The 23,933-nt window shown below is 40.9% G+C and overlaps 2 protein-coding genes and 2 long non-coding RNA genes across 4 annotated transcripts in view; 3 read left to right on the top strand and 1 right to left on the bottom strand.

Moving 5' to 3' along the window:
- Positions 1-2,828, top strand: part of itfg2 (integrin alpha FG-GAP repeat containing 2) — a 4,104-nt gene extending 1,276 nt beyond the window's left edge. The window contains exons 5-11 of the mRNA XM_008315419.3: positions 5-105; positions 197-291; positions 395-448; positions 775-866; positions 1,127-1,244; positions 2,113-2,286; positions 2,688-2,828. Coding sequence (XP_008313641.1) covers positions 5-105; positions 197-291; positions 395-448; positions 775-866; positions 1,127-1,244; positions 2,113-2,286; positions 2,688-2,755 — 702 coding nt within the window. The 3' untranslated portion in view covers positions 2,756-2,828. The remainder of the gene's footprint in view (positions 1-4; positions 106-196; positions 292-394; positions 449-774; positions 867-1,126; positions 1,245-2,112; positions 2,287-2,687) is intronic.
- A 706-nt stretch (positions 2,829-3,534) lies between these two features.
- Positions 3,535-7,648, top strand: LOC112487323 (uncharacterized). The gene is made up of 2 exons (XR_003050318.1): positions 3,535-3,906; positions 6,952-7,648. It is a non-coding gene; the product is annotated as an uncharacterized LOC112487323 (long non-coding RNA).
- Positions 7,374-23,853, bottom strand: nrip2 (nuclear receptor interacting protein 2). The gene is made up of 6 exons (XM_008315403.3): positions 23,171-23,853; positions 13,966-14,259; positions 12,131-12,213; positions 11,643-11,749; positions 10,587-10,639; positions 7,374-8,508 (listed from the first exon to the last, which is right to left on the bottom strand). Exons 1-6 carry the CDS (start codon positions 23,327-23,329, stop codon positions 8,389-8,391), a joined length of 816 nt encoding a protein of 271 aa, XP_008313625.1. The 5' UTR covers positions 23,330-23,853; the 3' UTR covers positions 7,374-8,388.
- On the top strand, positions 8,396-23,302 carry LOC107988908 (uncharacterized). The gene is made up of 6 exons (XR_001760457.2): positions 8,396-8,531; positions 12,423-12,529; positions 16,983-17,108; positions 17,559-17,716; positions 19,759-19,878; positions 23,174-23,302. It is a non-coding gene; the product is annotated as an uncharacterized LOC107988908 (long non-coding RNA).
- Positions 23,854-23,933: the final 80 nt, after the last annotated feature.

The raw sequence follows: 23,933 nt of genomic DNA, 5'->3' as shown, positions 1-23,933 counted from the left end.
CGTGTTGGTCTCGCGCCCGGGCTGGGGCTCCGCCATCCTGCTCTGCTCCTGGACACAACAAGACTCTCCTGGTTCTGGAGACGATTCTCCCACCACTACTGGGAGGTCGGACATTTTAACTGTTAATGGGATGCATTCAAATACGTTTTGATGAGACCAGTTAAAGTCATCTTGATTGCATGTTTTGTCTTTGCAGTGAGGGTCCTTCTAGAGACATAATCCTCCATTTGACCACTGGGCGGATTCATAATAAAAATGTTTCCACTCATCTTATTGGCAGCATAAATAAAGGTAGATTTTTTCTTTACATGGCTCCTTCAAAAAGCTTTTTACCCAGAGTGAGTCTTTTTTGCTATGTTATCTTTAAATTTTAATTTAGTTTAATTTTTTTTAGGATCAAAGGAAGAGTCTTCTAAATGCGGCCTGTTTGCCCTCTGCACATTGGATGGTGAAATGAAATTCCACAGATCAGTAGAGGTGTAACGATGCATCACGAATCGATTGGAAAAACGAATAAGCTGTTATCTCAAAGACTCACTGGTCATACTCTGAGTCTAGAGACTACACTACAGTACAGTAGGTGGTGCTATGCTTGTGAGTGACCCGAAAAATTATAATGCAAAAATGACAAATCGCGAAAGAAAAATCGTGATTTGTATCGTATCGTGAGTTGAGTGTATCGTTACATCCTTACAGCTCATTATATATATTTCTTTTTTGTTTTGTTTTTTTCACTGAGTCATTAAAGTAGTAACAGTAATGCTGTTGATGCAGGGACTCTGAAGTTGATGGACAGCTCAGAGCAGCTGCTGTGGTCAGTGCAGGTGGACCATCAGCTTTTTGCGCTGCAGAAACTTGACGTCACTGTGAGTTCTTTGGATCTTATTCTTGTTGAATATATTTTTGGTGTGACTTTTAAGATGAGGTTTGATAACTAACCTTTTGCTTCTTGACCTTAGTGCTTGTGCTTGATTTCATATGCATCAGAACCTGGTTTTTAAATGTTAATAATCACGTATTGATCATCCTAATTTAATCGTGGCAGCCAAAATCATGATTGTGATAAAAATTCGATTAACTCTCCAGCCGTGTTCTGTATTTGTCTCGCTGAAATCTGTCTCTGCAGGGCGATGGCAGAGAGGAAGTGGTGGCCTGCGCCTGGGACGGTCAGACCTACATCATCGATCACAATCGTTCAGTGGTGCGATTTCAGTTTGATGAAAACGTCAATGCTTTCTGTGCTGGTACGACTCTTTGTTTGCTAATGAGATCAAAATACATCATAGTCAATGATGTATTTTTATTCATTTATTTATTTTTGTCGAAGTTTTCCTACATCTTTAATCATTTAAATTATACTGTGTCCACAGTATAATAATCAATATTTTGTGCCACATGTTGACTAACCCTTTAAAGGCCAGATTTAAGACGAAGCAGCGAATCATTGACTTTAGAAGCAAAAGTGAAGGACAAGGTAGAAAACAGAACTTAAATCAAACCTAAACGCTACACCAAAAGCCAAAGTTCCATTTTTGCACGTTTGGTTGCATTTTCACCATCATTTCGTAGTTTTTATTGCGAGCTGCAAATCAGAGACATTCTGATGCAAAAACAGAGATTGGGTAAACGTTCTGATTTTTGAAAAAAATGAAAGCCAGCAGAGGGCAGCATTGAGCTTCACACGTGTGGTCATTGTTTCATCTGATCTAAGTCTTTCTGCAGAGTCACAGCAGTGAATATTAACACCGATTTTCCTTTTTCCACTGGGTGTAATTTTTATATTTTACAAACAAACGTTAACTCTCTTCTTAAGTTCGTCTTTTTCCCAAAACCATTTGAACTGTAGGACAGAAAAGATCTGTGGTTCGTTGTGGCATCACTGTCTGCTCCAGCTGCTGTGTGTCTGGAGCCATTCAGACACATTAGATTATATTCTGTTTGTTTTTTATAAACAAACACACACACACACACACACACACACGAGTAACCAGGCAGCAGAGAGGAAGAGGCTGATGTCTTCATTTGGATTCACATGTCAGATCTAATCACAGCACAGCTGTACTCAGACTGAGTGTGTGTGTGTGTGTGTGTGTGTGTGTGTGTGTGTGTCAGGTCAATACACATGCAAGGAGGGTAAAAACAGCCCCTGCCTCGTCTACGTGAGCTTCAACCATAAAATCTACATCTACTGGAAGGTGGAGCTGGAGAGGATGGAGTCCACCAACCTGCTGCGGCTCCTGGAGGAAAAGCCAGGTTTTAAAGACCAGGTCAAGGCGCTCGGAGTCGGTGAGTCCAACTGCAACAACTCCAATTCTGGTTAAATGTTTTTTAAAGTGTCACTGTATACATTGTGGCTTAGAGTATGCATTTAATGTAATGTTTATTTAATGTATTTATGAAGCATGTTGGATCTATATGAGTAAATATATATTAATGATTTTCCATGTACGTACATCTCTTTGGCCTGGTCAGTTAGTGGTACCATAATGTAGCGGCAGCAGATCTGCTCTTCTATAGTGTGGGATCAATACAGTTCACATTATTATTATTATTATTTATTATTATTTGAAAAGTACCCCCCCCCCCCCCTCCCTAGGTACCAACATTGCCCTCTCCAGCAGAGGGCACCCTAAATATGGCCAATGCTGTTATCATCCTCTCATGTACACTTGTGTTCGTCTCTCCAGATGCAGACGACCCTGCAGCAGTCAGAGCTCTGGTGGCAGATATTCTCTACACAGACTCACGGACGTAACAATAGGACCCACTGGACTAAACCTGCTGTAAATACTGGTCCAATTAAAACACAGTCTCACTCATTTCATTAACCAGACTATCTGTTATTGACTGTGACTACAATAACATATTTCATATTGAGGTGATACTCTGAGGTACTGCAGTAATGAAAACAAAATACTCTTGAACAATTTACACACAATTAACACACAATGGTCTTAGCCAATCTGGCATCAGGAATTAAAAAAAAATCCTTTAATCCTAATGAACAGGTTGCAGTCTCAGCCCTGACTCTAACATTTACTAGGAATGTACTGCAGGATGGATTGACCACTGACCACTGAAGGACAGCAGCTGAGTCCATCTGCTCTGCCAACATTTGGAGCTCACACACACCGGTAATCAGCACTGTTACATCAACCCCTTCATTACGGCTGGACAGAAGCCCACACCACATGGCTCCGTCATGGATCTTAACATGCGGCCCGTGACCAACAGCTAATGGTCAACCAGGGAATAAGGCTCCGTATCCCAGAATCCTTCAGCATCACCCCAGGGAGAAGTTCACTTTCCTTCACTTTCTCCATTCTGTGACCAAGTCCAGATAATCTTCTCTCCTCCACCAGCTCTAACCCTACTGAGAGATTTAATCTCCCCAGTGTGACGTGGATCTGCTCCAGGGTTTTACCCAGGATGGACACGCCCTCATCTCCTCATTACAGAACCATCAATACGATAGCATGTCACGGGCTGCCATTACTGAGGCGATTGAGCATGTCACGGGCTGCCATTACTGAGGTGATTGTGTTTACAACATGTGCATTTGGGCTTAGGTATTGGATCAGACAGGTTAAAGTTGTTTTTTTGTTTTGGATGTTTGATCCTGAAATTTTGACCAACACCAGACCAATACAGAAACCATTGCCGGCAATGGAAATGACTGTTCATTTCTTATGTACGTTCTAGTTCATTAGGCAGAGCATGTGTGGAACAATTAGTGACATCTCATGGTGATTTTTGTTTTTAAACCTAACCTTAAATAACACGCTTTCATTCAAACCACTACTTTTTTTTTCTTTTCTTCTCTTTGATTATTTAGTTTTTAACAAGGTTTCGAGACCTTTCACCTCATGCAACCTGGCAAAGGACGAACAACTGCCCAAATCAGAAGTGGGTTATTATGTGATTCATGGTGCTGGTGACAAATGAGTGTGTTTCTGTTGAAGCAGCCTCTTACGTTGGAGGATGACTCACTGATGGAGTTAATTATATAATCACGGCGCCTGCTGTTAAGTCTTTGGACCACCAGAGTTCTCTGGTGCAGCTGCAGTTTGTCCCTGGAAACATCAAGAACTGATTTTCCATTTCATGACCATGGATGGTCAAAGGAGCGCTCCTTCAAAAAGTTGTTTTTGTTTTTTCTTATATGAATCCTGTTCAGTCGACCACTTGTTTCTTTTCCCCTTCTCCCAGAGAGGTTCTTGAAGCACTCGTTTTGGCCACGTTTCCTTCTGCAGTAAATCCCACAGTTATTCCCAGACTGTTGGACATCTTGACCCAGCAAAGACAAGGGCATAATAACCTGATCTTGGTTCAGTTGACCTTTAATCTTCACATGGAAACATTTTCAGCCCCTTTAGGTCGAGCTGTCTTTGACATCTGTAGAGATGGTTTGGCAGGAGGAGGAAATGTGTTGTTGTGTAACGTTTCCAAAATAGCATTTTAGCATCAGCGGACGTATTATTTTAACATCAAAAACCTGTAGAACCATTATGAGAATTGTATCTTGGAATTGTAATTGTTATGGTAAAAAAAAAAAAAATTCTGACATTTGCTTTCAGGACCTATTTAAAAGGTTGATACTGTATAACCTTGACCTTAAAGTCTATTAAAAAAACCCTCTCTCTCTATAGATGTTGAAACCACACAACTGCACTCCCTAAGGGCATGTCTTTCCTGAGTTCTTGGCAGAGCCTTAGTCTGTGTTATTTTTAGCTTAAGACCGTGTTGGCTTAAATAGAAGGAAATTGTAATAATTCGCTGCGATTTAAAAGGCAGGGTTTCCAGATTGGGGGAAGGTTTCTCTGTTTGAGAAGAACTGCAGCTGGTATAAGGAGGGAATATCTCCAGAGTGAGGTGAATATGAAGTGACAGGCTGCCCCCGTGCTCACTGTATCATCACAACGTCCACAGCCTCCAGTGTCAGGTCACGCTGCAGCCAGACAGTAACTGAATATCAACTGGCTCAGACAGCTTTGATGCTACAATCATTTTTCAAACAATTTTAATTGATGACTGAATCAAAATGAAATTAAAGAACAAAAAATGTTTACTTTTCATCTCTGTTTATCCGTACATTCACAGGTACATGTGCAATTACAGCCATTCTATTCAATATTTGACGATTCTTGGATTTTGAGCTGGCTAAGCCGTTTGGTCCAGGACTGTTGTAGCTAATGTTAGCTCTGGTGTCTGTACCAGGACTGTTGTAGCTAACGTTAGCTCTGGTGTCTGTACCAGGACTGTTGTAGCTAACGTTAGCTCTGGTGTCTGTACCAGGATAGGGTCTTGTTTATATACAGTCTATATATTTAAATATATACAGTATGTTCATGGATGACAAATGCTTGAAAACTTGTTTTGCATTGTTTAAATTCTGGCCACTTTAACAGAAACCACCATTTTGAAAATGTTACTGTTCGTGGGAGTTCTTGTTCTCAAATCTTTCATTGGTTTGTCAAATATGCCTCAGTTCACCATTATTTTTAGCACATGCCAGAGCATCAACCGCTTGTTGCAGTAATTTGTTCATGTCTCCCAAAGTAGTTCAGTTTGACACATTTCTAATTGCTCTTTTGCATTTGTATGCCACTAAGGTGTTAGGTGTTGTTGGCAGTGTACAGCACCACAGAGTAACTCACCTCTGCACTAAAGTTAGCAACCACAGGGGACGTATTTGGGAAATAGAAAATCAGATGTGGATTGATGATAATAATGATGTTAAGAAGATGTTACGTTTAAAGTGTCACTAAATGGCAGTGACTGTGCAGCAAAAGCCAAACAACAAAAGAAGAAGGTCTGCTGCTGTGTCACAACCAGTCTTTGATTCAGTGAGATACCAGGTTTTTTCAAGATGAGTTTGGATTGAACAATAGGGCTGGTCATTTAAATGTAGTCGTGGAGAGGAGGCCTGTGTGGAGCTGCGTCTTCACTCAGCTGCTCCACACGGTCTGATTGATCTCCCACTCTCAACAATCCAGGCTCACTCAATGGGTCATTCCCACTGAGTGGCTGCTCTGAATGACTGCTGCTGCTGCTGCTGCTACTGGGCCTGTGTGTGTGTGTGTGTGTGCGTGATGGGCAGGAAAGGCAAACAGTGAGACCTGAAGCTATTTCTGCTCCCAGGCTGAGTGAATGATTTCATGAACCCACTGAAGAAGGTCTAGATGGTGGAGTGGGCTGTGAGGGTCACGTCAAACGTCTGTCACTGACACCTTCAGGTTTTTCTGCCTGCACTTATTTGTTCTAAACTGACAAAAACACGTAGCTTAGGGTTCAAGTAATAATTAGACCTATTCTGGGTTCATGAGCGAGAGGTGACAACACAGCAGGAAGAGGAACTTTTTTCTTTTTTTTTTTTTAAATTCAGCAGAGAAAAATATGCCCCTCATCCCTCAATTGTGTTTTGAATCACTTTGTAAACCACATCCTGTTCTCACTGTATCAGAACAGCTTTGTCACGTGTGAATGTGTGTATCGTGTGTGTTTGTGTGTGTGTATTTGCTGATTATATGCATGCATCTGGTTTTCACATTTTTTTATTAAGGATGGGAAAATACACGTTAATCGCTTTAAATAATTTGTTAAATGAATCAAATGAAAAATGTCAACGCATTTTAACGCCAATTCAATCATTTTTTTGTCCATCCACTTAGCTTTACATTAATACACTGTTCATACACATTTTGTCAAACATTTTTTAGTTTTATATTGATTTATTCTCTAAGGTTAGCACGTTATAACTCATCAAACATAGCTTTCAAATGTATGGATACCGCCCCCTGCAGGCAAATGTAGCCGTATTATACCCAAACACTGCCAACTATACTATCATTCAAAATTTAAATAATTGTCAGGCAGACAATCCTTTGTGATACAATAACCTTGTGTGAGCCTCATGAATGGTTAGATCTCTTTATTTTATTTAAATCTTAGTTTCAGGGTCTGTGACGGTTGGTCGTCTGTAAAGAGGGAAACACTGGAGTTTAGGAGACGCTGCCTGTGACCATCCACTGCTCCTGGGACCAAGAGGGCAGAACGTTGAGTTGGTCCACAGAGGTCAGCTGGGAAAAGCTGTGGGAACATCTGCTGCCTGACATAGTAAGTTTCCTTTTTTAGCAGAATCTACCACTGAAGGACACACACAGGCCTTTTGCCAACAGAGACCACGGGAACTAGCCTTCGTCTGATGAAGGTCTTCCTCCCACCACCAGTCTTTTAAAACGACGGTGCTGTGTGCTGACATTGAGAAGGATTTCAAAAATAGAACTTAAACCTCTCTCTTTCTCTCTCTCTCTCTCTCTCTCTCCATGTGCAGAGTGTGAGTCACTGTCAGGTTTTCATAGTAGAAACAGAAGTAGCCAGAATACATATTTTTATTAGACAGAGAAAATACTGTTCAGAAGAATTAGGGAAACACCAAAAATAATCTTCTGTCACACGAACTTCTGTTTTACGGGAAGGTCACGAGTACAACGAGGAGAAACGTTTCCAAGCCGGAACTGCAGTACCTGCTCGAGGAACCAGAACATTTTATGAACCATACTTGTATGACAGGTGCTTGTAGAGACAGGTGGCGCTGTAGTAAGGTGGTCCTTATTTTGTTAGGCAACAGGAAAATCATCAAACATGACAAAACAAAGGTCACTAACGGGTAAATTAGACCACTCTCTGTGTGAGGTTTAGGGTTAGCTTAAAGAAAAGCCTTGACCTAGAGCGTAGCTTTAGCCAAGAAGCTAAAATGTCCTGTTAGAAGCAGAGGAAAGGCAGTTCAGATTAACTTTTGGCAGCTTGTCCTGATTGGTGAGGGTCTCCAATGTTGACCCTTAAATTCAAACAGATCATGCACACCAAAACACACACACACACACATTTATCTTCCAGCTTCTTCTGACCTTCTACGGTGCACAATCAGACTGAAACACACCGACATGCTGACAGGTAGAAAACAGAAGTTTAAAAGTCATGCGAATGGAATGTTTTTCATATTTCTGTCACTGACTCTGACTCATTATCATCTCTGACTAACGCTGTTTTATTATTTGGGGGCGGAGATTCAGAAGAGCTGATTTTAGAAGAATAATCCATTAGAACAAATCATCCCGTAACTTTCCCTGATCTCAGTGTTCCTCAGAAAAATCTGTTTATTAATAATTAGACTCAGATTAGATTAGACTAAGTCAATACGAGAGATTATAACGGTGAGTGTCGAAATCCTACAAACACAACAAACTCAAAAACACCAGTAAATTCTTCTCCGTGCTCTGACCCAGCAGCCTGAAGACTCCGGTCACGGACGACCCAGACGCTAACGGCACCGCGCCGCACTGCTACCACCACAGAGGTCAGGATTTAAAGATGCTAGTGTCAAGCTCACAGGTTCTCGTTGGTGTCGTGTTGGCACTGGCTGTCGGCGGCAGGAGGGTTCAGGAAAGGAAGCTCCTCGTCACAATCCTGCACCTTCAGGACCAGACGGTCCAGGTCCAAGCAGCACTGCAAGAGGACAGAAATACAAGGTAAGACGTCTGAACATTGTACATCAGGTTGACATGAGCCAAGTATGACCAAGTATGATAGCTCCTCTGGTTTGGTTTAAACACATGTTCAATGAACTGGCAGTATATAACAGTAAACCAAAGGACAACGGAACAGAAAGTGAGCAGAGCTTTTTAACCTTTGCTTCATTTGCTTTCCAGTTAACGAAATGTCACTTGAACTGTGTAGCCTGTTTTCTACATTTCAATAGACAAATTAGCACTCAGTGTTTTTTAAATGAGTCTCGAAAAAACGGTGAGCTAGTCAGGTGTAAACTCCTCGTCTCACCACCGGGACGTTAAACAGAGAAGAAACATTAGCGTATTCAGCGTTAAGCGTGTCTTCAGATTAATTTTTTTATCTTTGTCCCTGATGTTAAAATGTCTCCTAACTTCCTAACCTTGATCTACTTAAATGAACTATCCATGAGACACTGAACTCAGAAAGCACACAACACCAGATGACCATTGTGGTTAAACTGTACAGACTGTACGGAGTACCAGGTCACTAGGTTGATGTTTTTGATAGTAAGTACTAGAATTCTAATGAAAGTTTCAGCCCTAATATTAAAACCAGTATGACTACCAGCGCCTACCTACTCACCTGCATGTTTTCTCGTTGATTTGACTACTTTAAACCTCTAAGCTACATGAATCTTTGTTTCAAGTTTCTATTGTAGAGCCGTCTACACCAGTTAGTCTCCACCTTTCTTAACAAGTCCAGTTCCAGCTTTTGAACTTCTATTGGTCTTAGAGCCGCTCTTGTTCTGGGAAATTTCTGTAGCGACTTCCTGTTTACTGGTTTCATGAAACCCAACGCTCGTCAGAACAGGGGAGTCATTTCGACGGTTAATTGAACTTCATCACAACTAGGACGCTTGGCTGCTTGATGTTCTCTTGTGGTTCACAGGACGTGTGCTCGTTTCTGTGAATTCTGTTGAGCTTCTTCACTTTCAGTCGCTCCTTTTGTCCTGTTGAAAGTGAATGTGTCGAAAGCACTTGTACCACGTAGTCATTTACAGATTCCAGTGAAACTTTGTCATTAGGGTTACTGCCATTCATCACAACTTTTTGTGAAAGTCAGAGCTAAGTGCATTTACGACGTGGGGTAAGTGGAAAATGTTAATTAAACATTAAAAAGTCCTTTAACCCTAATTCACCCAGCAGTTGAAGCTCGTGTTCATGTCTAGCCCTGCAGTTCAACCACAATTTGCATTAGTGTACTGTGAAAAAGAAAGTCCACATTTACCAGAAAGTACTAATGTGGAGTTTAAATGGCTTTTCAGAAAATGAGGACAATTAGAATTTCACAGTGTGTCCTCACTCAGCCTCATCATCTTTCCATCTGCACCGCAGGGAAATAGGATTTCAGAATGTTTTTTTTTGTTTTTTTTCTGGGCTGAGATAAGCTGTACTGATGATGTACCTTTCATGTAGTGTTCAATTTTCCATTTAACAAACAAACAAACTATCCAGTTATTTATGTTTGCATAAAACCCCTGCATTTCTTCTTTGAATACATTCTCCTGTGGTATTGTTAGCTGAGGCATCAAGCTGGTGGCTACGCTAACAGGCTAGCCAGTTTACAGAAGACAGAGACATTGTTGAAAATGGTTTAAAATGGGACAAATACAGAAAAATTAGACCCACGTGATGTTAGTTAAACTATCAACCATGAGTGGTAAGATTCAAGTTATATACATTCTCCTGTGCTATTGTTAGCTGAGGCATAATGCAGGTGGCTACGCTAACAGGCTAGCCTGTCCACAGAACACTTAGTTAAACCTTCAGACATTAGTGGTAAGACGCAAATACATAAATATAATGACCTTCTTTGCGAGAGTCTAATTGTATTTTATTACTCTTTGCGATGAGGACATTTCTGCAACATTTGGCAAACAATCAATGTAACAGTGTGTCACATTTTAGTTTGTCATTTTTGTTGATTTGTTGTTTCGTGTAAATCAGTGTTGACAAAGGCAATAAAATCCCAGCTGTACAAACTGTAACATAACAAAAACGAGAGCCTTAGCTTACCTTAAGTTCCAAAAGTGTCTGCAGACCCAGACACAAATCGAAGGCTTCATCTTCTAAAATTAAAAAAAAAGAAAGAACAAAACTGTCATTAAAGGTGCCTCACATTCCTTCATTAACAAAATGACATAATCAGTGCATAATTCCCTGTTCAACTAAAGAGCGCTGATAAACATACTGTGTGTGAGATGAGACTTTCACAGTCAAGTGTGAATTCAAGAGGTCGGGCTTCAGGCTAAGGCTGTTAAATTAAAGCCAATATTCATCAGACGGTGCAGACGCTCACAGCAGCATAATTCATGCCTTTGTGATTTTCTAGTTATAATTCTGAGAGCAGCAATTGTTAAAATGAAGGAGTCTGGGCGTCTTGGTGATTGTTATGCAAAATATTTGATTAACTGACATCAAAATGTCTGTAAGGGCCCATCAAGTTTTTTGTAATGCAAATATTAAATACCCCGCAAGCAACATGCGCAGCAACATTTCCTTATTTGTTGTTGTTTACATATTTAATTGTTAGTTGCATTTGAATTTGTCAAAAACCGCTAATTGATAGCTAAGAAATAACCAACCTTTACATACATGTGAAAATTTAACTAAAAAGACTAAAAAGGTTCTTTTAAAAACTGTCAAATTACATAATGATAAGGAGTGGTGTAGTTGAAAATTCAGGGGGAAAAACAGCGTAAAAACAATAAATCACTATGTATTGTTAATTTTTACATACATTAAGTCAGAAGAAAAACAAATACTCAATCAGGAAAAAAAATAGCTTAATATATAAAAAAGCTAAATGTTTGTCATAAAATAGTGCACAGCAGCTTAAAGATTTATCTAATGCTAAAGGCTAATCAGAAATAAAACAATTGTAGCTACACATGTCGAAACAGTTAAATGCTAATCCAAAAAATGCCAAATACTAAGCTAATATATAACTAGATACTGGCCCAGAAATAGGTCACTGTCAAACATTTTAGCTAATTTTTAGCTAATTTTGTTTAGCTAAATTGCAGAAAAAAGACAGCAGGACGTTTGTGTAAAAATGAAAGGTAATCTCACCTTTGACATATGCTGAACACTGCAGTGTTTGTCTCCCCAGCTGCAGCTTCAGACCTGACACTGAGCTGCTAACACCACACTGAGAACTGTCCTGAACTGGCACCAGTCTAAAAAACAAACACCTTTGTTTTTACATTGTTTTGAACAGTTTTGGAAATTTGAAATAGAAATAAAAATTTATCACAAGAAGCTAACATTTTTTTTAATCTCAGATGCCATTTTCAATCTTGCACTCTCATGTTCAATATTGTTATTGAACAGTATATCTTACTTCCTTAAATCCTAGCTAGCTGATTGGCTAGTAAACCTAAGTACAGCAGCAGCACTTCTCTGTGGTGCTGTGTGTGGTCACAAATAAATCAAAACAGTTTTCACTGGTCTGAAGTTAGCATGGCTAACAGTAAACGCCACTATGGTTTTTACTAGTACAACCATGATTCATTGTAGTATGCAGTACTAGTCTGGGTTTACTATAAGGTGTTCCTTACCCCAGCCTGTGGCAACAGGAGCTGGAGATGTGGTTGTGTTGGTTGCCGGTGTTGATGGAGGCTTTGACCTCGGTCTCACAACACTGTTGGAGGATACAGAGAACAACAGAAAGCAGTCAAAATGTTCAACATTCACCTTCCAGTCACTACAAACCTGCGTTCTGCCACAGGAACCAGTACCATGATCTAGAAAGAACCAGGATTCATGTGCTCTCCTACTGCAGTAGCCTGGGAACTAAATGAAAGTAACTGTAGTAATTCTTCTTCCTGTCTTAAATTGTTCCTGTTCCAGGCGACAACTCCTGAGGAGCGAGAATATTCCTGACAGATGGACTAAGTTCTGGACCAGAGTTTTGACAGTGTTCCAGGAGATGATCCCAGTTCATTAATGAACTTCTGGTAAGGATTCTTTTTCATCTCCAACTAGTGTTGATCCTGATCAGGTTCTGTTACCAGAACTCTGTCGACGCATTAGCGGAAGCTCTGAATCAGAAAACACAGCAGGTGTTACAGTTGAGCAGCCACACGTCTAATAACCCCGGTAAAAAATCAACCAACAGTGTCAGAAGTTTAAAAAAAATCACCCCCGCTCCTGCTGACGTGTCGAGTTTCCGATGCTGACTTTGTTCTAACCGGATGATGCTAATGATAATTCATCACTCAGTTCGCTGTGTTTTTTTTTAGTGGTTAATTATCGCAAAAACATCAGTAGAGCGTGAAATAACAACCGTCATGTACCACCAGTGTTCTAGAATACGTATAACCATAACTAACCAGCTGCATGGTATCAGTAAACTATTAATAAAAGCTGGATTCCACTTGTTTGTGGAAGCAGTGCAACCCAACATGAAGCAGTGTTTGACCATTTAAAATCAGTGTCAGTGCAACATATGGCATCTCAGCATGAACGTGAGCAAAGCTGCTGCTGCTGCTGCTGCTGCTGCTGCTGCTGCTGCTGCTGGTTCGACGTTCATACATTTTCCAGCATCAATTATTCTTTAGGATCAACACCAGTGTTGGAGCCTATTCTTTATCTTCAGCTCATTTTGTGGGAAAGTGAGATGAATGTTATTAATGGGAGTTTCTGTTTCTGATGGGCTGTGCTTCAGAAACAGGCGTCTGGGTTATTCATCACTGGACAAAGGAGCTCTTTAAAGATACGTGCAAAGAATGGCAGAGTGAGCTGATACATGAAACGTTAAATAGAACACAATGCCAAAAAAACCCCCCAAAAAAACGTAACCACGACACAGAGCCCCTTAAAAGCCAAATTGCATCACTGGACAAAGGAGCTCTTTAAAGATACGTGCAAAGAATGGCAGAGTGAGCTGGTACATGAAACGTTAAATAGAATACAATGTCAAAAAAAACCCAAAAAACTTAACCACTACACAGAGCCCCTTAAAAGCCAAATCAGATACAGTTAAGTTTTAATTATGTTATGTATGGTCATGGTCAGTGATGTCAAGCATAGGGTTCAGGGATCAGATTGGGTTCGTCCAATGGGTCCAAAAAATACTCATGTTAAATTTAAAGTAAAGTAAAATAAAGGTAATTTTTTTATATATATTTTTTTAAAATCTCAGACTCTGATTCAATCTGAGGGTTTAAACCCCCCCACTTTTTTTAAAAAAAGTCTGTCGTTTGGAAATCATTGACTTTTTTTTAACATTGATTATTAAAAAAGGAAAATCTTTAAGGTCAAATTCTTTTAAAAATTCCTCTCAAACCATAGAATTTTAAAAAGTTAAATTCCTGACCCAACAAAACAAAATCCTGGCCTTCATTTCTCTTCAGTGAACTTAACATCCTGACAGATAAATCACGTTCTCTACCTTGCACTGAACAACCAGAGCTGTGCGGAGGGCGGAGCTCTGTGTCCATCTAGCCCCGCCCTCTGTACAGTCGTCGTCCTCGTCCGATCGTAGACTCTTCTCGCTCTCCTCCAGAGATTCCCTCTCCTCCGTGGAGTCCTCCGCTGTGCTCTCACTTCTCTCCTCCGCGTCCCCTGCTCCGTCCTTGGCGTCGGCCAGTGGAGATCGGACTCTGGCGTTGATGTCTCGAGCCTCCCCTCTCAGCCGCGTGATGTTTCCCTCCAGCAGGCGGCGCTGCACGATGCTGTGAGGTTGCTGTAGGAGCCGAGATGATACAAATTAAATTTTCTGGGGAAATTTATTGATCAAATCTGGTGTTACATTTGTTGGTTTTGATTGAATTTTGTTTTGGTTTTAGCTACATTTAGATTCCGCCTTTTATAGAAGGTACAGTATAACTGTGTTTGACAACACAGATAATTAGGACCAGATTGTGGGCCACACGGTGGCAAATGTTGGTACAAGGCTTGCCTCTACCTCTAGCATGTTCCATCTGTCTGTGCCTCCATAACCACATTACTGCTGCTGCTGTGGTTCAGACTGAGTAAAGAACACGTCACCCAACACCACCAGAGTCACAGCATTAATAAAACATCATGTACTCACTTTTTTTTCTGTCAGGGTTTCTCTAAAGCATATCTTTCTCTGGATTCAAACTTGAAGGATTACACACCACGCAGACGACACTGTGTAATACTTGAAAGGATTCACTTTTATTTTATTCAGTTCTGGTCGAGGTTCTTCCCTAGTTTAATAAACGGTAGTTGAACTTGGTTCACCTTGTGTTAAGATTCACCTAACTTGGTTCACCTTGTGTTAAGATTCATCTAATTTCAGACCACAGTGATGTTTTTTTTTGTTTTTGTTTTTTTCTCTGTCTAACTAACTGACCTTGGTGAGATTTTCTTACTCCTTGTATCCGAATATGAAAGATTGTCAACATCATGTACCATCACTTGGTACAAAGGTTTTTGTTCTGGTGACTTTTGAAAAATAAGTAAATTCTCATGGGTGAAGATGGTGACAGAACCAAACCTGGTGATGTAGGCCATCCTAAATTCTTTCTGTGTGAATGCTGTGTTTATACCAAATACTCAAACCCAACGCTGATCACATTTAATGAGCTAATTAAGGAACCCTGTAAACGATCGTTTGTGTCTGACCTTGTTTCTGTCCTGATTCTTTTGGGTTTTTAATCAGTGTCGGGGTGATTTGTTACAGAAGAAATGCAGAAAAGTTAATGTTGAAGGTTTATGAGACGGTAGTGAGAGCTGCTATGATGTACGGTTTAGAGACAGTGGCTGTGTTTAATAGACAAACAGCCGAGCTGGAGGTGGAGGAGATGAAGATGCTGAGATCTGTCAGAGATGGAGGCAAATGATCTGCTGTGGCAACTAGGGATGTCCCATATTAACTTTTTTCATATTAACTCATATTAACTTTTTGTAGAACTAGGGATGTCCCATATTAACTTTTTGTAGATATCCGATTCGCCAATATTGTCCAAACACGTTATAGGGTTTTCATTATCGGAGCAAAAACCAATAACGATTCTTACCGATATTATATAATTAAGCTAATACGCTAATATCGTCCAACATAATCGATGTAGCATCCCTAGTGGCAAGTCTTTGAAAAAATAGATTTTTAAATGACATTTTGCTTTATTTAAAACAACAGCTACAGTGTCAGCCTCAGCAGGTGAAACCACTGTGTTTGACTGAGGGCTTTAATAGGGAGAAAAAGGAATAACTCTGAGAAAACATTGTCAGGAGGAACAAGTCCGAGGAATTCTCCGACTCCACAGAGTCGGCGCCTGACCGTGACTGAGCCTCTGTGGTCTCGCTCCGTGCCTGCTGTCATTATGTGTCAGCTTCACCTCATGTCACACTGCATCAGAGGGTGGAGAACGTCATGTAACATCCTCCCACAGAGGCTGGTTCTGGTCAGTGTTACAGGATAAAAAGCTGCTCTTTTGCTTTTTGATGGCACAGAGAAAAAAAAAACAACCAATTTGCACTAAAAAGCAAAGGACGTCATAAAAAGTCCTTTGAGTTTCTGCTCTCCTTCCTTTATAGTTAGCTTCGATCCTCAGAACAGCAGCACTCACAGCTCATAATCAGCATCGGTGGTGAGATTTTTTCGATTTGGTCTATTTGTTCTTCTGCAGGCTGCAGCTGAGGCAGAGCAGCAGAGCCATAAACAGACAGTAATGACTTCTCCTCACATCCTCCTTCTCCTCCTCCATAAACAGACAGTAATGACTTCTCCTCCTCCTCCTCCTCGTCTTCCTGCTCGTCTTCCTCATCCTCTTGTTGCTTTTTGAAATGTTCCTTTCACACTTGTTTTCTTCTTTCCCCTTTGGGTCAAATCTTTCATCTCTTCTCACAGGACGTCTTCGTCCCTTTTGTCTCCGCTCTTGTCGTTATCATTTACTGACATCATTTGGACAATTCCATTGGAATATGACTCCGTGCTGCACGGAATTATGGATCATTGTCCAAACGGAAATAGAAAAGTAGAGTCAAAAAGTTCAGTGACCATCAGCAGGCCAATGATATTATATATATTATATATATTGTTTTACAACAATAGAATTATGTTTAGGGTTTTTTATATTAAATATTATTACCATGACTATACTGTATTACACATTGTATTTTAGTCAAGTAAATAGACATTAAAATTTTAATATAATTCATTAATTTATTTATATTAATTTATTGATTTAATGATAAATTTAATTTAAATAAAATTGAATAATTTTGATATTTTGTCAACTAGAACCAGACAAAAGTGGGACTAAGTCTAAGGTACATGTGTGTGAATAGACCTGTGACCTCTTTGACCTAAAAGTTTGGTTTGGAGTTTAGTCTCATGAGGACAACCCCTCAGTGTGTGTGTGTGTGTGTTTATGCTGTGTGTAGTATATGAGAAATGTCCAGGATGTGTCTCCGTCTGTGTTTCCTCCACTGTAGAGAGCCTGACCTCTGTAATCAGCTGTAATGGCTGTTGACAAACGTCTGATTGGTCTGATTCATCCAACAAACGCCGAGGTGGAGGAGAGGTCAGAAAAATTACACCACCGTCCGGAGTGGCCAGAGGTCAGTGTTAACCACGCGGTAATCATTTCTGTACGACGATGGAGGTCCGAGCGTTTGGATCTGATTGGTGACTTGAAAGATGCTATTTTTAGGCTGGTCCTGCAGAGACCAGAGATTACCTGAAGGATTGGGGATTAACATCAATCATTAAGACAACTCTTATCTTAAAGGCTTTCAGTTTGAGCTGGATACGGAAAAAAGATTAAAAGAGAAAAAAAAATATGGTTAGAAAAAAAAATGAAATTCTTAATAAATGGTGTAGTTTCTAATTCTCTGTCCAGTTAGTGTCGATTTTGCAGACGCACCACTTTTCTACTTTTTTTACTACTCCAGACAGATTATACAACGCAGACGTTTTAAGATTAGGCAAAAATCCATGCAAATTAACCAGATCAATACACCTGTTTGAGAGCAGTGTTCTGAACGACTAAATGTCAAACTCTTCCACAGGGAAGGACCAGAGGGCGGCTTCACGTAACCATGGCAACGGTTTAGCAGTGAGGGAAAAAAATGGCAGTCTGGATACAAACTGTGGCCCAAGAGTATGTGTTCGAGCCAGAGGTAGAAGAAGATGAAGAGTCTGGGATGAACCTGGATGTTCGTCAGTGGTTAGTACAGCAGTCACTTCAACATTACTATGATGTTAATATGTAGACTCACTAAAGTTGAACAGCCTTAGAGTCTGTCTGTCCCTGTGTTGTTACATTTGACAACGCACTTTCCGCAAACCCCCTAAGAGTTAACATGTAATGGCTACGGTTCATTTAGCGCTGTGCTAAATTAGCAGCTGCGCTAAGCTTTCCGGTTCAAACTTCGCGTAAAAGACAGAGCTAACAGAGCTACTGCATAAATAGAAATGTCTTTAAAATGTTTTGAAACGGGGTTTAGACTCAAATATACACTGTAGGCGTTTAATTAAAGTAAAAAGAACGTCATTTTAAAAAAAGAATTCCTCTTTGTCTCAGTCAAATTTATACACCTACAGCTACACACACACACACAAGCCCTTTTTAAAATTCCGTCTGACATTTACTTTGCTGCAAGACAATGTGTCTTAGAAGTCAGGGTGAATATTTTAGACCCAGACAGGATCCTGGTTTAATCACAGGCTGCTCTGTGGTTGTTTCACAGTTTGTTTCACAGTTGCTGCACTGCCTACTTATATAGAAGTAGGCAGTGCAGATCAGAGAGGAACGACTGGAAAGTGTGTGTGGGTTTTGCCCATTGGTACACTTCAAAACCGCGAAAAAGACCCCCCCCCCCCCCCCCATCTCCCTCTCTCAATATAGCATTTTGAGAATTTTTGTAGAAAAATAATTTTTGTGTCATGTAGTTCAGATTTTTGGAAAAAATAAATTCAAAATTGTATTTTTCTAATCAAATATATGCAACATGTAAAACATGAATCCTTTATTGCACATATTGAAGAACTAATGTTATATTTTATCACAATTTTATTTACATTACACATTGTTTTTGAAATGTTGAAAGAGTAATATACAAAAAAAAGTAAATCAGCAATCTAATGCACACTCCTAATGTATCCAGAGATCAATGAATAGAATATCTGTCTTTAACTGACAGGTGTGATGTGGTTTTACTACAGTACTTCCTCTTTCCTGTAACGCGGTGTATGAACTGTAGTTGGTTGAAGAGATTTGTCGGGTGGCTGCATATGCTGCAGAAATTAAAAATGCATCCAAAGACCCTAACGTGACTTTAAAAAAGAAAAGAAATCATATACATAAAGGGAAAAACAACGTCAGAGAAGGCAACATCTTCTGGACTGTCCAGACAAAGACTTTCAGCCCCGTGATTATGAGACACTCATCATCAGAGCTTTCCGCTCTCCCTCTGTGACTCAGATCAGAGGAGGTGAACGCTCTAATTATCTGACAGACTCCTTCCTCTGTACGCTTCTGCCTGTCATGTGACCAAGGTAATTCTGCTCTTTCTCATTCTGCAAAAACACTGACTTCCTGCCGCAGCCACCGGGAGCTTCATCACGTCTCGGCGTCACGTCTGCTGCCTGTGGATCTCACTTCTGTCAGTCTCCATCCAACATCTCCGTCTCCTTTCTCGCTCCTTCCTGAGTTAGCACCAGAACTAATTCCATTTGTAATAAAACAGTAAGAGCACCATCGGTACTGAGGAGAGGATCTAATAAACTGATGACCCTGTTCCAAGTGGATGTTTAATGATGTGTTCTCTCTGTAATGTTCTTTATCTAATTACACTGACATGTAATGATTATCACTTTAATCATTATTACATTTTAATGAGGTTTTTTTTTCATGTAGTGACTTAACATGAAAAATAGACTGAGGCTGAAACTTCCCACTGAAATGAAATCCATAAGAGCATTTCCACTGCAGGATGGAACTTGAACAGTACCACGAACTTGTGCAAGTACTAATAACAATATCCTGGTACCAGCATGGACGGAGTACTAACGTGCATTTACATTTTTACCGCAGCTCTAATACCAGGTACTCCAAGACCTCGACACAGTGCTTCAAATTGTACGCACTTCCATCTCAGGAATTAGTACCAGAACCAGTGTCATTACCATTAACTACGTTGTCAGCCCAAAGACTAGTAGCAGAAATTGTACTCGTAGTGTATAACTTTTTTTTGTTTTCCACTGCAGGCATTAGTACCAGGAACTAAAGACAGTACCTTGGACTATTCCTGGTCACTGGGGCTAAGAACCAGAAGCCGACAGTACCAGGAACTATGGTCAGCTCAGGAACGTCTTCCAACGACTCAGGTCAGTGACATGAACAATGTAAGTCTAACTCTGTAAGAAATAGTACCAGAAACAAGGGAAAACACTGGAACTATTTGCATTTTTATTTCCTTTTTGCCTTTCTGTCTTCACCCCTCTTGAGCTGTCGGGAGCTGTTGTGTCAGTGTTTGTTTTTGTCTGCTGGTATTTTTAGCCTCCTGTGTTCTGCCAAGGCGATGGGGGGGGAGAGGGGGGGCACGGGGGGTTGCCGCCCATTCTATGTTCAGGATGACAGAGAGACAGAGTGTTTTAAACTCATCTCTCTCTAATTACCAGCAGCAGCTGCATCTGAATCCCCCGTCATGGTTTGTTTGCAGTTCTACTCCAAAATAAACCAATTACTTCAGATGCAGAAGGATGAAAAAAACAGCACAGATGTACTGTATATATATATATATATATATACACTGTATATGTATATATATATATATATATATATATATATATATATACAGTATCTGTATATACTGTATATGTACAGTATATATTTATATGTGCCAAGAGATCATTAGGCGTGCCGTGGATAACTATAAAACTAACCATAAAATCTTAAAAAAGATAGATAATCAAAGCTTCTGAAGAAGATCTTTGTGTCTTTCTTCAATTTCTGCCAGTATAGCAATGTTGTCTTCAACTAAACAGGCTGAGATTTTAGCCAATTATGAGTCATTCAAACTAGAATATTATTATATTTCATCACATATACTTCTTGTGAGAGTTTTGTTTGGTGGTGTACCGTGGGTTTTTTCCTGATATACCCATACCCGTACATACAATGAGCAAATTATACAGGTGAAGCTTTAGTTAGGAAATTGAACTGTGACCTACTTGCTGTAAGGCAACAGTACAAACCACTCTTCCACTGTATTGCAGGATGGATGGCTTAGATACAGTATATATATTTTATTATTATTATTATTTTGCTCCATCTGTGTTCATTTCTTATCTCAGCTCACAGTAGAACACAGGACTGTGGTGGAGGAGGGTGAGTGGAGGGTGAGTGGAGCTCAGGTGGTCACTGTGACTGCATGATGAACTCGGATGTGTGTGCGTGTGTGTCTTTCCTGCCGATTTGCTTGTTTGCATCCTAATTTCCTCCACCCCTTACCACCCCCCCATCTGTAAACTCCAGGCTCTGCACTAGTGTTACGTAACAAATTTCTGCACGTCCTCCCATCTCCCCCTCCACCCATCGTCTCTTCCCCCTTCTCCTCCGTCAGTCTCATTTGAATGCTGCAGATTTTCGCCCTTTTTAAGCTCTGAGCTCTTCCCTCACTCTGCACCACAACATGGGCAGGATGAGGATGACCGTGATGATGATGATGATGATGAGGAGGAGGATGATGGTGATGGTGAAGATGTTGTCAAAGATGATGGTGTTAGCCGCAGGCTAAAGGACAGCTAACAACTTTGTTGTTACGTAATGATCCTCATTCACAGTACTGGCCAGAGGGGGGAGAATGTAGCTCTGTGTGTGTGTGTGTGTGTGTTGTGGTAAGTAGGGAGGGTTTTAGGGGAAGGGGAGCTGGGGGGTGAATCCAATTACTGGGAAATCTGGACCACCCCTGACAAAAAGCATTCAAATCAGTGTAAATGATTATGCTTTATTTTTTTTAGTAGTAACATTATTGAAGAGAAACCGTCAACGCATCAGCGTGTGTGACATACGGGACAGTCCGGAACATGTTGTTGTCAGGACCACCAAGTCAAGACCATATCTTTTCCCACTACATTAACAGGTAGACTGGGAGTTGGACTGACCGGCCTGCGGTCCAGATCCGCCCCCTAACGAAAGGATCTATTCCTCATAGAAAACAGCCACGAAATAAAGATCACAAGCTTCACGGTTATGTAAACGATGGATAAAGACAGAAGAAATACGCCGATCAGTCAGAGAAACAGGCAGGAGCTGGGATGTGTTCCTCACAGCCAGTGTTGACGTGATAAAAGTCCTGGCAGCTCAAAGCTCAGTCTACTCTGCCTCCCTCTGCCAATGCGCTTTAGTGTGATTTTTTTCCCCTTCTTTTCTTCCTTGAAAGCTCCGGGGAAGCTGGGAGGCTGCCATCAAAGTGTCAGACAGGAGGCAGCCTGATAAATGTTTCAGGTCATTACAGGGATTTTCTCCCTCCGTGTGAATGACGGAGTCAGAGCAGGAGGAAGTCGACAAGATGCTCTTGTTCCATTTGTCATGGCAGGTGTGTTCAAGCTCAGGGCCTCTGCTACAAAAACGGGCACAGAGGAAACTCCAGCGTGTAAATTTCCAACTTTCAACTCAGAGTCAAGGCCAATGAATACACTAGGAATCTATGACTCAGAAGCAGAACATTGTAATGTAAAATACTATAATGGAAACATTAAATATCTGTTTTTTCTAAATCTTTTCCTCGAGGGCAAATGGGGGGGGCGGCGGGCCAGAAAGTGGCCCCCGAGTCAGGAGTTTGGCACCACTGACATCAATTATGTTTTAGTGCCCTATTAGATCGGACTCTTGATGTTTACTGTTAATAACTCATGAGGTCAAGACCAAACAAAAACGAGTGCTCTTTTATTATGAACTCTGCAGCTTCACTCCAACTCCAAACAAAGTAGCACAGGTGACTTGAACAGAGTTGCCACATTTACTCAGATTCTAACAAACCACAAAGCATTATGGGAACTCCTCGACCCATACTCCAACATTGTATGATATTTTTCACGTGTTGTTTGTATGTTGTTATAATTGGTTACTTGTTTAATAACAACCTTTTTGAAAAGAAAGTGATGGCGATGACAACAAAGAGGAAGAAGAAGAAAAAAGCAGCAGTCGAAGAAGAAGGAGACGACAATAAAGTTGAAGAATAAAATAATGAATGTGACAATGATGACAAAGTAGAAAAAAGCTCTAGAATGTAGGTCACTGTTGAAGACTAAAGGACTCTGACTCCGACTCAGAGATTCCGTTAACTCCTCAACGAGGAAGAGTTTCCTGATCTGACGTTTCACACTTCTATCGAATGTATGGAGAAAGGATTTGTTCCAAAAAAAAGTTTTTTTCTTTGAATGTCTCAATGTTGTCCTTCAGTATTGTTGATGAAGTTTTTTATTAAAAATAGTAATGCTACATATTTTCTTTTTTTCCTTCAGCTAATCGTGATGACATACAATTGACGACAGAAGAGTTTCGGCAGAAAATTGACTCCACCAACAACTAACTAACTAACTGCTAACAAATTGTGGTCCTCATGAAACTAACATGGTGACCCTGGAGTGTGGCTGAAGTCTGTCTCTGACTCACCAGGTCTTTGGAGGTCCCCAGTCTCTTGAGTCCGTCCAGGGGCAGCAGATCGGCCGAGTCCTTGTGGGTGAACTGCGTGGCCTGTTTCAGACGCCTCTGCTGGTGCAGGATGGCTTTGTCCCTGATGGCCAGCTCACCTTTCTTGGCCTCGCTGCTCATGGTCCTGGGATGTGATAGAGCTCAGTTCTTGTTTTCTCAGCGACTGTGTGCAGCGAAGCGTGGAGAGACTGTAGAAACCAGGCTGAGAGAGAAAGAGAGAACAGCTCCGCACACAGAGAGCAGGAGACGGAGGGAGCGTGTTTGAGCACAGAGGAAGAGTGGAGGGAAAAACAAGCTGTGAAGATTGCAGTCCCAGCAGCAGAAGCAGCAGGAACCATAAATCTCAGGTGTTCTCCACACTCCAGTGTCCTCTCTGCTCCGCTGCCGTCCTCCTCTCAGGGTTAGTCTCCGGTTCTGGTTCTGATTCTCCTGGTGGTTTGTTTGTCTGTTGGTATGTTTTTTCTCATGGTCTGTGTGCGTTTGTCTCAGCAGCTCCACGACCCGCTCTCTGTCCCTGGTCTCTGGTGTCTCCTGGATCCTGTCGTCTCACGTCCTCCACCTTCAGATCAGCTCTCACAGAGTAGGAGGAGAGATGGCAGTGTGTTTTCTCTCCTCCCCCCAGTCCCTGTCCGCCCTTGGATCTCTCTCTCTCTCTCTCTCTCTCTCTCTCTCACTCTCTCTCTCTCTGTCTCTCTTTCCCCCCTCTATATCTCCTTCACCCCTT

Source organism: Cynoglossus semilaevis, chromosome 8 (assembly GCF_000523025.1).
Source record: "Cynoglossus semilaevis isolate Cse_v1.0 chromosome 8, Cse_v1.0, whole genome shotgun sequence".
Lineage (NCBI taxonomy): Eukaryota > Metazoa > Chordata > Actinopteri > Pleuronectiformes > Cynoglossidae > Cynoglossus > Cynoglossus semilaevis.
This window is presented reverse-complemented; position numbering and strand designations above follow the sequence as displayed.

What these genes read in the sequence shown, in the direction of transcription:
- nrip2 (XM_008315403.3), bottom strand. Translation starts at nt 23,329, where the DNA reads ATGAGCAGCGAGGCCAAGAAAGGTGAGCTGGCCATCAGGGACAAAGCC. An exon ending in CTCTGGTTGTTCAGTGCAAG is followed by an intron (nt 12,214 to 13,965) that starts GTAGAGAACGTG and finishes ATCCTCCAACAG; the next exon opens with TGTTGTGAGACCGAGGTCAA. An exon ending in AGACACTTTTGGAACTTAAG is followed by an intron (nt 8,509 to 10,586) that starts GTAAGCTAAGGC and finishes GTCCTCTTGCAG; the next exon opens with TGCTGCTTGGACCTGGACCG.